The 12786-nt window shown below is 37.9% G+C and overlaps 1 protein-coding gene across 1 annotated transcript in view; it reads right to left on the bottom strand.

Annotated features, from left to right (window-relative positions):
- Positions 1 to 12786, bottom strand: part of KIAA1109 (KIAA1109 ortholog) — an 86753-nt gene that overhangs the window by 48995 nt on the left and 24972 nt on the right. Inside the window, exons 16-28 of the mRNA XM_030450371.1 lie at positions 11871 to 11968; positions 10726 to 10904; positions 10478 to 10584; positions 9517 to 9725; positions 7640 to 7867; positions 6931 to 7068; positions 6092 to 6268; positions 5324 to 5452; positions 4950 to 5069; positions 3315 to 3592; positions 2304 to 2554; positions 1575 to 1833; positions 317 to 1157 (exon numbers count right to left, since the gene is read on the bottom strand). Of these exons, the coding sequence (XP_030306231.1) occupies positions 317 to 1157; positions 1575 to 1833; positions 2304 to 2554; positions 3315 to 3592; positions 4950 to 5069; positions 5324 to 5452; positions 6092 to 6268; positions 6931 to 7068; positions 7640 to 7867; positions 9517 to 9725; positions 10478 to 10584; positions 10726 to 10904; positions 11871 to 11968 (3014 nt within the window). The remainder of the gene's footprint in view (positions 1 to 316; positions 1158 to 1574; positions 1834 to 2303; positions 2555 to 3314; positions 3593 to 4949; positions 5070 to 5323; positions 5453 to 6091; positions 6269 to 6930; positions 7069 to 7639; positions 7868 to 9516; positions 9726 to 10477; positions 10585 to 10725; positions 10905 to 11870; positions 11969 to 12786) is intronic.

The raw sequence follows: 12786 nt of genomic DNA, 5'->3' as shown, positions 1-12786 counted from the left end.
TTCCTTAAAAGAATACCTCATATACAGATTCTCCCATATACTATACAGGAGCTCACATAAGCTGCCTATGATTCAACAGGCAGCAACTTAAAGTGCAATAATGACTATTATTATTATTATTGTTATTGTTATTATTTCCACAACCTCCCAGTCATGCAACTCATGATCTGAAGTCAGAAAACCAAGGAATTTCTTAACTTGAAGCAAAACAGCTTCAAGTTTCTCATAGCTTTATTTACACAACTGGTGTGCTATGCAACGTTATCGTGTTTTTAATTCTTCCTTTATATGCTCTTTCCTCCTCCCCCCTCCATACCTTAAAAGTTGGGACAGAAAGTTGCTCAAATGATGATGAACTTTCTTCACTTGTTGGAGTGTCGAGGTCTAAAGGGCGATGCAATGAAGATTTTGAAGTTCTTTTGTTAGTTGGATGCTTTACTGACCAGTTGATCACTTGGAACTGTGTAAGATAATTTTGGTAACATGCCATTACAGGCTGCTGGGAAGTAATTTGCTCAGTTTCCAGAGTCTTATCAGATTCCATGACATACAAGTTCTCACCATGCTCATCTTCCCCCAGAGCTGAAACAAATGAAGCCTGTGAGGGATGAGTCCTAATTGGCAATGTTTTAACATCTTGACTGATTTCTCCATGGATTGTGCTTGTTAAGGGCCCTTCCACACTGTGATAAATAGACCCTCTACTATATTCAATTTTCTGAGCTTGCTTTTTTCTCTTCTTCCTCCCTGGATAGGTTCCTGGACCTTCATCACTACTTATTGGCTCAAACTCTTCTGCTGCAGAGAAGTAAGCTTCACTGTCAGCCATTGACATACTGGAATCCATTGAGCGGTACTGGTGAAACGAGTTGGAATCTGCAGATGGAGTATAGGGGAAAGAACCAAAGCTCCTCCTCTGCTTTGGGGAGTCCAACACATTCTCATCACTGCGAGACACATCACTGCTGAACTGCACACCAACTGGGACAGGCTGCTTGTCCCCATAGAAAGCTGCTGAGAGGCTCTTGGTGCTCCCGAGCCGGGTGGAACAGACGGATGCCTGACGCTTCAGCGGAGACCGCAGGGGAGACTGACCAACAGGCCTCTCCTGGTTGCCAGGGGATGCAGGGCTGCCATCTCCACCTTCAACTGCAGCACTGGAAACAGAAATTAAAGGTTTATTTGCTTATTTCATTATTAATGATTGTCTCTTTACATTACAGGAGCTGTCAGATGCTTCAGTGATTCTGTGACTTTCGATGAGGATAGCAATTGTTTTCACAATGCTGATGACATACTAAGCTCTGCCACTTGTTATTCCACTTGTCTACATACAGTGAGGTAAAAAAGAACATTAATGGCAAGGGCTGTAGTCTTACATGCTGGATTTTCTGTATAGATCAGCTAATCGTCCTCTATTTAGGATCCAAATTTGCATTCAAACTAGGAAATGCATTTCACCAGCACCATGAGAAAATAAGCAACATTTTATTAAGTGCTAGAGATAAGGGTATTTTTCTGTTGTAATGTATTCAAAAGTCTAATTATACTTCTAAAGTGGACAGTGTACTAACCTTCCATGACCATCTTCCCTTTTGGCACCAGACAAGAACTCCTTCTGTCCCAGGTGATCCTCAGTAGTTGATGATGGGCTTTCCTTCTCACCTGCAAGCAAAGGGAGTGCAGCACTAGAACTGCTCGTTTCCTCTGAAGAGGAGGAGGAGCTGTGGGAGCGCAATGGCACTTGCAGACTTAGATGTTGAGCTTTTCTTTCTATTTCTATACCCATAGATCTGCACTCCCAATCTTTTCGTTTTACACCATTTGCTTTACCTAGGATCAGAAACAGAAAAGAAGATAAATTAACACAACTGTAACAGTCTCTTCCTGACCCACTGAAATAAAAATCCTTATTAAATGAAAGCCTGGTTTTGAAATGCATACACATACTAGCATGCTCAACTAAGAAAAAATGAATAAAATCTTAACAGCAAAACACGAGATTGTCTTGGTAAACTGCTTTCTACATAATAATAGATGGAAGTGAAAAAAGCTTTTTTTTTTTTACTCAGAAAGTAGTTGCACACTAATATAAAAATTCAGTGTCTGAAAGCTTGCCCACTACTTTCAAGCTACTGTCTGTTCTTAGAGGGGCCCATGCCACTACAAGACCTCTTCCATGAGAGCACCACAAGTGCTACTCATTAAATAGAACTGGAAAGACTATAAAAACTAACATGCGGTTAAGAAATGATACTTCTGGGCAAAATAAAGTAAAAAATGACAGTACAATCCATCCTCACCATCTAAAATTTTAGGAATCTCCTTAGTAATTATCCATTCTCCTGGCTGCAGTAAAGATTGTCCATAAAACATATCAGATTCTGCACTTGTACTTGAGAAAGCAGAGCTGCTTGAAGGTGTCAGTTCCTCAAGTTTGAAAAAATCCAGTCCTGTTAACGTGCCACCAAAGAACCGGCAACCACCAAGACAGCCACATTTGTTCTTGCTTCTCTTATTCCTCAAATTATCATCAGGCCACAAAAACCACAGCCTACATCAAGGCAGAAAAACAGAAAACAAAAACATGACCATGTTAGTCTTCTACATTTAAATTCAGTGGCTACAAGATGAAAATATATCCCTCTTTTACATGTAAACTCCTGTTTCACCCAACATGAAATGAGTAATTATGATTTGTAGCTGAAAGACACATCAGACATAAAATAAAGGATCAGCTCCTGAAAGGAGCAAATCACATAGGTATATGCAGTGCCCAGTCAACTGTGCTCAGGCAGAGATTATGTTCACGTGCCACAACACACAGTAACAACCCTCTCTTTCTGCATGGAGTACAGCACTCTGAATATACTCCAAACTGGTGTATGCTGCTTATGCCAGAGGCAACTGCTCTTCAGAGAGACACAAATCAAGGTTACACCAGGCATCGTGTTCACAGCTTCTCATCAACTTGCTCAGGGCTCTGTAAGGGCTGTTTTCAGTTGAGAATAAAGGACTAAATTTGATTCCCTTCTCTCCCTGATCTTCATTTCAGGGGATAAGGGAAGGCAGAGGGAAAACCAAGTTTTGCCAAAAATCATCCCACTTTGTATAGTCAAAGGACATCCAAACCACCAACCCCACAGCTAAGCATTCAATGTAATTTAAAAGACCTACAAGAAACTAATCTATGTAAGCAAAAATAAACAACCTCAAAAGCCAAGAACAGAGTTCCATCTTTAAATGAATGTATTACTATATTATACCCCCCAAAAGAATTCAGATGCATCTGCTCCTTCAATTGCATCTCTTACCTCTTTGTTCGGTTATCATGCGTTTCTAAGAAATGTCTCTGCACTTCATGTTTAGCAGGATGATCTGCAGCTAAAGCAACGTCAGCAGTGATGAGCCCCAAGTTGACAGAGCCAGCTTCCAGCCAGTATGCCCTTCTTAATATTGGCTGGAGCCCAGTTCTGCAATTGTTCACCTGCTCAACATATTGTCTCAGTTGAACATCTTGAATAGCAGCGCTTACACCTTCTCCAACAGACTGGTTGTGGAGATTGCAGTTTGCAATACGTATAGCACCCATCTGAAAATACATATAAACATCAGCTCTGATCAACTGTACAACAACCCACCTGCCCAAACAGTATCAATCATCCCTGACACTGGCATGCACCAGCAAAAGATGACACATGCTTAGCCTTTAGACTTTAAATAATCTAAAAATAGTGGACCAAATTTCCTGCACAGCTTGAGTTCTCTCCAAGAAGTCACAGTACCTGAAGTTTCAGATGGAGTTTTCAAACTTTTCACACGGAAAATAAAGAAAGCTGAAAAAAGAACCTAGCCATGGAAGAGCTACCCACAGGGTTAATATTAAATTAGTGCTTCTCATCTCTGTCACAGACTGTAAAGGAGCACTGGAAACTTTCTTTTTTTAATTTTAATGAAACATTGAGTACATAATTTTCTAGAGTGGTTCAGGTTATTAAGCTGGTTTTTAAAAATACTGACATTTATGCTTATGCCTGCAAACACAGTTATCATTTGTGATAGTGCTTTTTAATACTGGGCTCAGTAGAATTTGGAGTCAAATGCTTTTTTTTTACTGCCACTCAGTAGCAAGCCATTCAAATTACAAGATGCCACATCATAAAAAACCATTATAAATAATTACTACTTTCCTTTGGTTAGTTTCTTGCTCATGATATGAAGCTGTCCCCCAAAACTCAGATGCTAAGACTACCTTGGCAAATTTATTCATGGACAGCACAACTACCAGTCACTTCTGCTGCCACAGCACTTTTCTCCTTTGCTGTTGTTACCATAGCTCAGTTCTCTCATGTTCTCCTGCATTGAGTAAATCAGTCCATTTCTCTCATGCACAGTAAGATAATGGGGAGACATAGCAGGTTTTCTCTACACATTTTTTGAACTGAGGATACACCAGGCAGAATTCTAGATGCAGTCAGACAGTGGTGCTGACACTACTCCCATCCCCATCAAAATTATATCTTAATTCAAATAGCTGTATTATATAAGATGAACATGAGTTATCAAGCATTCACGTGTACACAATCCATATCAATCATTTCCAGTTGCTAAGTTACTAACTTGTAATACATGTTCTTATTAGCTCTCAGGTACAGACATGGAGATTTTTATTCCACAGTGTTTTCTTAAATATTTTTACACCAATTCTGCAGCTTCCAGTCTTGCTTTGGTGGACATCTACTCTTCCTTACCAACTTCATTAAAGAAATTCATAAGCAGAAGGCAAATGGCCCTACTCCAAGCCAACCTTTTATCACTTAGAAGTTTCTGAAATTCTGCTTAGTCCACTGCATGTAAGCAAGCAATAAATTCAGGTAGCTTTCCATCAAAAAATACAAAGAACACTATTGACAAAGAAGTATTTTAACTACTGTTAAGAGAAATATTACCTTTATATTGGTGGCACAGCCATGTTCTACCACATACAAATCTGCTCCATCCATGGCTAAACGTGTCATGGTGTACTTTAAGTCATCAGATGTTGGACACGGCCCAGGGACACAGTTCATCTGAAGGAAACAGAAAAAAGAAATAAGATTTACATTTACATTAGGAGTTTAATTTGTGTTTGTCCTTGTATTTGTGTCCTGTTCAGCAGACACCTAAAACCCAAGGAATAAGAAGTCATTTAATTTATTAAATTAAATAATTATTAAAGTTATTTATTATAAGAAGTGTCTTGATAACTTCAAGGGAGGATTTCTAAAGTGTTCCAAAGAACCTCTGCAAAGATAGCAGGCAATTAAGTCAGCTGAAACATTACCTTAGAGTCACAAAAACGACGATCAATTCCATGTTGGCATATTATCACAGATTTTGGCCTTTCCAGTTCAAACTCCTGGCACACCACATGAAATACAAAGGTCTGTCCCCAGTCCAGAAGACATGCAAGCTGTAAGCATATAACCACATGTTGTCTAATCCTAAGTAGGTAAAATGAATTTTTAGTATTTGACAGAGTACTGAAAGATCACCACCAAAGGCTGGGAGGTAAGATGGAATAAAGGAAAAATGGTTTTCTTTGGCTAGGCAAAGGAAGGGGCACTTTAAATCAGCGATATTTTTAACTGCAATTTAAAATAGCTATGGCTGTCCTGCACAAAATGTCTCTCTCTACCCTTAGTGTTGTTGCTCCACATTTTCTTGCAGTATATCACACTATGAGAGGGGAAAATTAAAATACTAAAATACATTAACATACACAGATGTAACACACATGTGTTTCCCTGTAGTGACAACGGTATTCACTACTGTTTTTCACTCATGCTCTTTCACCATCACCCTTTCAAACTCCCATATAACATTAGCCACCCTGTTACACCTAGATTTAAGACTAGTATCAGATTCAGCTCATTTGGTATCTCCTATCCACTTAGAGGAATTATTAGCTTTTAAAGGTACAAAATTAGTTACTGAAGGCACAGATGCATCCAGATCAAGTGAGATGATGTGCTTTCCAAAAACCCATACGATGCCAGTTTTACAAGTAGGAATAAAGGTAATATCACAGTGAATAGTTTCTATATGGTACCTGTGGTGCCGTAACTTTGGCTGTAAGACTTCCAGCCTGTACATCTATCAGCCATGCATATTCCAAGGTGTCACTCCCCAGGGGCAGACCTTCTGCTGAAAACATGGCATGAGCACGCAGCTGCAGGCCAGACAGGCTGATGTGACCCTCTCGGAGGACTTCATCCACTGCAGGGCGCTGCCCAGAACAAGTCAGCCACAGAGAGTGTTTGCACAAGATGCACCAACAGCAGGTGTAAAAGCTGTGTAGCTACACATACTTCATACACATTTATCTTCACCTCTTAAATCCTGTTGACTTTTGTATAGCTAGACAGTCCCAAGATTTTCAGCATCACCCATGCAACAATAACTATGTAAATCTTACAGAGAGGGAAGTTTGTCTTACTGAAGTGTGTTTTAATCTTTAGCAACAATCATCAACAGCCTTCCCTTAGTGAACTCCACATCACTACCAAGTCCAAGCAGTAATAGTACTGAAAAAGTCAGATAGTAAGTCTCAGGGCTGTGAAATTAAATTAAAAAGAAAACCCAAACCAAAACTTTGCCTGCAAAATTTCTGCTTCCTTGTATGACCATATATGACTTGTGATACAGTAATTAAGTTACAGGTTTGAACAACCTTCAGGATCTCATTCAGTGCACAAAAGAGATACGTGGTCTTAAATAAGCAGCAATCCAAATATGCATCAGATTTTTCTTCAGGATATCTTTTAATTAATAATTCCTAATAATTTTGTAATGTTAATAATATTTAATGTAATGTTAATTCAATTCTACCATCATCACAACTTCCACAATGCAAACATACACACAAAGATGACAAAAACATCTTGCTACCTGATAGCTGTCATTCAGAAACAAATTCACTGGAGACAGTACAAGCTGAAGCATTGTTTCTCTAAATCCTTTCTTCATCTCAAAACACAGCCTTTCCAGGAAAACTGTAGGGCACTCAGGACCATCTGGACTGCAGTGCTAAAATAAAAATTAAACACATCTGTTTCAGAAACAGAGAATACACAGCATAGTTGAATTTGTATTAGAAGCAAATCTGTGAGTAGGAAGCATGCTAATTTTTCTCCAAAGGGATACTCAAAACAAAGCCTGTGCAACACTGAAAACCTTTCAACAATTACGGAAATAGCAACACAAACCCACTTGTGTGAACCCGAATTTTTTTAATCTAGATTCTTTTTGACCTCCTGGGGATCCCTCAGAATGCAGCTGCATGGAGCAGACTGCACATTAGAAGACAGTTCTGCTAATTAGCAAAGAAACCAGAATGGTCAATAAAAAAACATCATCACACAAATCAAGTGCATTTAACAAAAATCATACAAAAAAATTACCCAGTTCTGCCTCCCAGATAAGCAAAGTCAATCATGTCTAAAGTTGTTTTAGGTCACCACAGTTTTAGTAGAGAATAGACACACTTTTTAGCAAGCACCACCAGAACTTTAAGTTCCAGGGAGTTACTTTAAATCCAGATTATGAAACTAGGAAAAAACACACAAAGCAAAATATTTTAGGACTCTAAAGTACTGACCACTGGCAATCGTCCATGCACTTTGTACAGGTTAACAAGCACAGTGATATCCCACGGGCGTAAAGTAAGAGGGTGAACTGGCTTGGATGAACTTTCATTTTCTTTTTTGTCATTTTCCACTCCCACGGCTGTCCATCCAGAGCTTGAAGATGTTGACAGTGACAAAACAGGGCTTGAAATAACTTCTTCAAAATCGGTATACATGTCATCTTCACCAAAATAATTTTCCTAGGAAAATGAATTGTTATGATCATATGGTAAAAGTAAAAAATCAATAGGCAATGTAATGAAATAGAAATCCAACCTTTTCCTGTATGTTAGCCCTCCCTAAAATAAGAGGTATAGGTACACCCTACAGCTGAAGAAATACATCTACTTTGATAAAAACAGATACAACCTAAGTGAGCAGATTTAGGCCATGTGCTTCGCAGCAAAAGGGATTCTCTGGAGTTCCCAAAGTACCAGTGTTACAGAAAATCCATCATTATTTACAGAAAAAATAAAAAAAATAATCAACCTCCTGTGTCTTACTTAAGTGCATTAAAAGCAGACTTCTGGTAATCTGGCACCTCTTCCCCCTGCCTCCTTAAAAAAACCCAACAACAAACAAACAAACAAACCCCAAAAACACACACACACAAAACCTAGACTCAAAAAGAATTCTCTCAGTGATGCAGGTAATATTTTCCCACCAAAGAGGTCACAATACAGACACAGGAGCTGCCCCCTCATTAATTCTTAGAAAGTAATTAAAGTAATTCAGTCCCTTGACCGCTCATGTTGACAGAAAAATTCCAACTGTTACAAACTCCACTGGTGATGTGTGAGACACAGACAAGAGAGTATTAGACTGAATATTAAACCAAAACAGGTTAGAATCTTGAGGTATTTCCTGCTCCCCTCATTCCCTTTTCAGTGGCTCATCTGCTTCCCAGATCTGCTCTTTTGCAAGCTTGTAGCACAACCAAGTGAATAGGAAGTGTCCAATAAAAAGCAATCAAACAACTGCAAGGTACCCATGTCCTTGAAAAAGGTCTGCAGAAAAGACAGGCTCAATATTGGCTTTGAAATAATGACTCCTGCAGGTGTGTCATTTTGGCATCTTGTATTGAGTCTCTGAAACATTTTTGGTATTAATGCACACGAATTAAGCACAGCTCTGTGGCCAAACCAAAAAACCCTTTACAAGTTCAGTAAAGCTAATCTGCTTTGCTTTTTAGCAAAAGAATATGAAGATCAGGGTTATGATATAGACCTTGAAATATTTTTCATATGGCAGACCCAGCAGAGGGTGACAAGAACTCCAGTAACTTACTCCTGGTACCTGCATCTGGGACTGTTTATCATTCATTCCCAGCCAGTAAGTCCTTCAGTAAAAAAACAGTGCACTACACCAAAAAACTACCCCCCAAGAATAGAAGGCTTAACAAAACTTCATAAATTATTCATATCCAGGAATCTCAATGAAAACAAACTGAAAACAACAATTCAACTACAAGTCAAGAAAGCAAACATTAAAAATAACCCTAAAAAATTAGATGCTGCCAGCACAGATGGGCAAAAAGATAGAAACAGTCAAGAAAAAAAAAAAAAAATCAAAAAAATACCCCAGAAATTTCACAGAATCTAATTTTAAAAAGCCAGACAAATAGGACACTTGGCAACACTTAAAATGCACTGAAAGCATGGGTGCTGACACAGCTTTGCATAGAAGCTGTTGTTAATATAGCTGTAATAATGGATCTTTTAAATTTTGTTTTTACCACTGAAAAAGTCAAGAGGATTTCTACACATAAGGTTCAGAGCATACACCATTCCTTGAAAGGAAAATTATGTGGATATGGCTATCCAACAATTTTACATGTTCCTATGCCTACCTTTATGGAGAGGAAGGCCTTGAGCAGGGGCCCATAGAGGGTTATCTGGGAATCTGGGGAGAGCTCCAGCTCCACGTGGAGCCTGTCTGGAGGCAGCTCTGCAGGGTCGAGGGGGAGGCGGGCTGAGGCTGTAGGAGACGCAATCACACTGTCCGCTGCTTTCTGTGATGGTCTGAGCACAGACAACATTGTTTCTTCCATTTCTGACACTTGGGAGCAAAATAAAGAAGAGAACCGATTTTTAATAGAAGTTAGGCTTTTGACAGACAAAATTCTGTAAATACAAGTTTGTATTAAATATACTTTTTTTTTTTTTTGCAGCTTTCTAATTTGGATCGTATAGTTAGGTTATTATGTCTATGTGATTGAACAGGTTTCTCCCATCTAGTAACTATGAGAGGACTGGAAAATAAAGAGTGTTTTAGTCAATGTTCAATAAGCAAGAGAAAAACAACTTCAAGTTCTGAAACAAAAATTCAATTTATTTATCTTGCTTTTCAAGTTAAACAAAGGCATGCCTTCCTTTCAGTGTAGCAGATTTCCCACAACCACACAGCTACTGCAGAATAAACAAAAGTGAATAAACAGGAAAAATGCAAAAGTTGTATTAAAAACCTGTTGTGAACCACTAGCTCTCTAGGCCAAAATTTCCCCTCAAACAGCTCGATTACTTGAGTCACAAAGCACAAAATTTCTAACAGACCTGACAATCAATATAAACATCAAAAGCTGAACTTGACAGCTGTCACATTATATTACAAACACCTCAACACTTCCATCCCTTTTTGGAAAAAAACCCTCCAAAACATATTTGTCTCTGAGAAACCCAGGAGTCCTAGCAATTGACTCAAAATAAAATATAGATGTTGATCCTGTAAGAAACATTCTATCAGTAGACAGATTAGAAGTGAAAGAAAACACGTTAAAAAAAAAAAAAAGAGGTGGTGGGAGTGACACTTACAGGATTGTTTTAGCTGCTCATCTGCCTTTTGAGGATAAATTGGGTGCCATGAGTAGTCAATTGTAAACACAACACTTGGGACTGTCCAGCATTCAATCCATCCAGCCCTTTTAAAAAGAAACACCACACTTTTATTGAAGTACAATAGTGTCATTAAAAATCTTTCACGAACATACGAGCTTGTTTGCATCACAAACAAAACAAAGAGCCAATATAAAAGTATAAACATATATCTCAATAAAACTCACTCTTCTTGAGTGATGTTCCTCCATTTGGGTTTGCTCGTTTTCTGACCACTTTGACATTCAGCAGGAATACACGACTCAGGGCTGATTTTGTTAGGCTGACAATCCTTCACTAGCATAAAAAGGGAATATTTACTAGGATGACAATCTGGTAGATACAAATGGAGATCGACATCTTCTCCCTAAAATCAAACATTGATAACAAAAAAGTTAATTTACATTCACTTTATGGACAATGCTTATTCTATTTGCACGTTCATATGTGTCATCACTTCCCAGGCAAAGTGAGGCAAGAAATCTTGGTTCTGCCTTGTGATTGCTAACCAAAGCTCCCACCTGTTTCTAGTACAATACCAAGGGATCTGTAGTTCTGGAATACTTACAAGTCCAGTAACTTACAGATAACAACACACCATAGCAGTCTATAAAACACAGGGGCATTTCTCTTCTGTTGTTCAAGCCGTATTGCAAAAGTTAAGAGAGTGGCCCAAGGCTACCCTACACCTCCACTAAACTGTACTTTTTTTTAAATAGATAAAATATTTCTTCTTTTTTTTTGCTACCAAATTATATAAAATTACCAAGCCCACCAACTAGGTTTTTATTTTTAGTGCCAGAAGATTGTTCCTATTTTAGGGAAGAAAAGGAGTACAGTCTTTGAAAGAATTAGGTGCATCTGTTAAAAACACTGTCAACATTACTTGTTTTACAGAAACCCTTAAAAATCTGGAAGGCTGCTTTCTAAAATGGTTTGGGGTACTCATTCCAGTACTTGTTTTTAATCTTTGAAGATATATTAGGTTTCTACATTTTCTATATAAATGGGAATAGATTCTCAAGTGATAAAATACACACACAGACATGAATCTAAGTACATTTAGTAAATATACATACTAAATGTGTGCCTATATTTTAAATGTTTTTTAACATATATGTATCTATAAATTTTAAAAAGCCTGTGATTGTATGCTTCACATAAGTGACACAAACCATTCACCTCTGGGTTACTTAAAGAAAAATTCTACAAACCTCAAGTGAAAGACAGCATTTTTCTTTCAGGAAATTTTATTCAAAATCTCCTGACTGAAGAAGATAAGGAAATTATCTCACTTATAAAAGACAAAAGGTACAAGGGGAAAAGAACTTACCCTTAAAGAGAATCTAGTATTGCATGTGGTTGGAACAAAGTCAGTAAAAGGCAGAGAGAAAACAATGTTCAGTGTTTCTCCACAAGCTGCTAGATAAACTGAGAGAGAAGAGGTAACAAAAAAGAAAAATCTGTCAAAAATTACTCCCTATTTTGTTCTCAGACAAGTTATCAAACATATAGATAAAAATAATGAAAATATGTTCCAGAACTTAAGACACAGAAAACTTAGTATAACCAATGTGTGTGTTTGTAGGGTACATGGTGATAAATCATGCTGGAATGACTTATTCCCTCCCATTGTCTTTAACAGAAGAACATTGGTTGCAGTTACTCTGTGCTAAGTACAGATAGTACAAACAACAAACTACTTTCTCATGACTTCATTGCTGCACACACCAGGTTTTGTACAACAAAACACACGTTGAAAGTTCAGACTTCTGGTGAAGTAGCAAGCCCTATTTTAAACTAGAACACAACTTCATGATTTTCAGTCCACCATCTTCTTTCTACACTGAAATGATAAGATTCAAGTATAGTGTAGACAACTGAAGTACAGATAAATCAAATTGCATACTAGACCAAGCTTTGGGTTTCTGAAACATACCTTTTAGTTTCCTCTACAATTAGCAGTGTTATCTCCTATTCTGAAGTGAACAGGCAACAGGTATGTATAGTTATAAGGGGTTCAAATGGTATCTTTCCAACATTACTCAGAATTATTCCCAAGTGTGTTTACAGTTAGCTTACTGAGCATAGGTCAAGACCTCCTAGTTGCTCTCTGAAAAATGTTGTACTAAATCAAAGATTCAAAGACTCTTGAAAAATGAATGTTAAAACATGCTCTAGAACTGCACTCTCCCCAGATTAAATTTGAACTTAAAGAGTTTTAGGAGAGTTTATGTATATCAACAGTA

Source organism: Calypte anna, chromosome 4B (assembly GCF_003957555.1).
Source record: "Calypte anna isolate BGI_N300 chromosome 4B, bCalAnn1_v1.p, whole genome shotgun sequence".
Lineage (NCBI taxonomy): Eukaryota > Metazoa > Chordata > Aves > Apodiformes > Trochilidae > Calypte > Calypte anna.
This window is presented reverse-complemented; position numbering and strand designations above follow the sequence as displayed.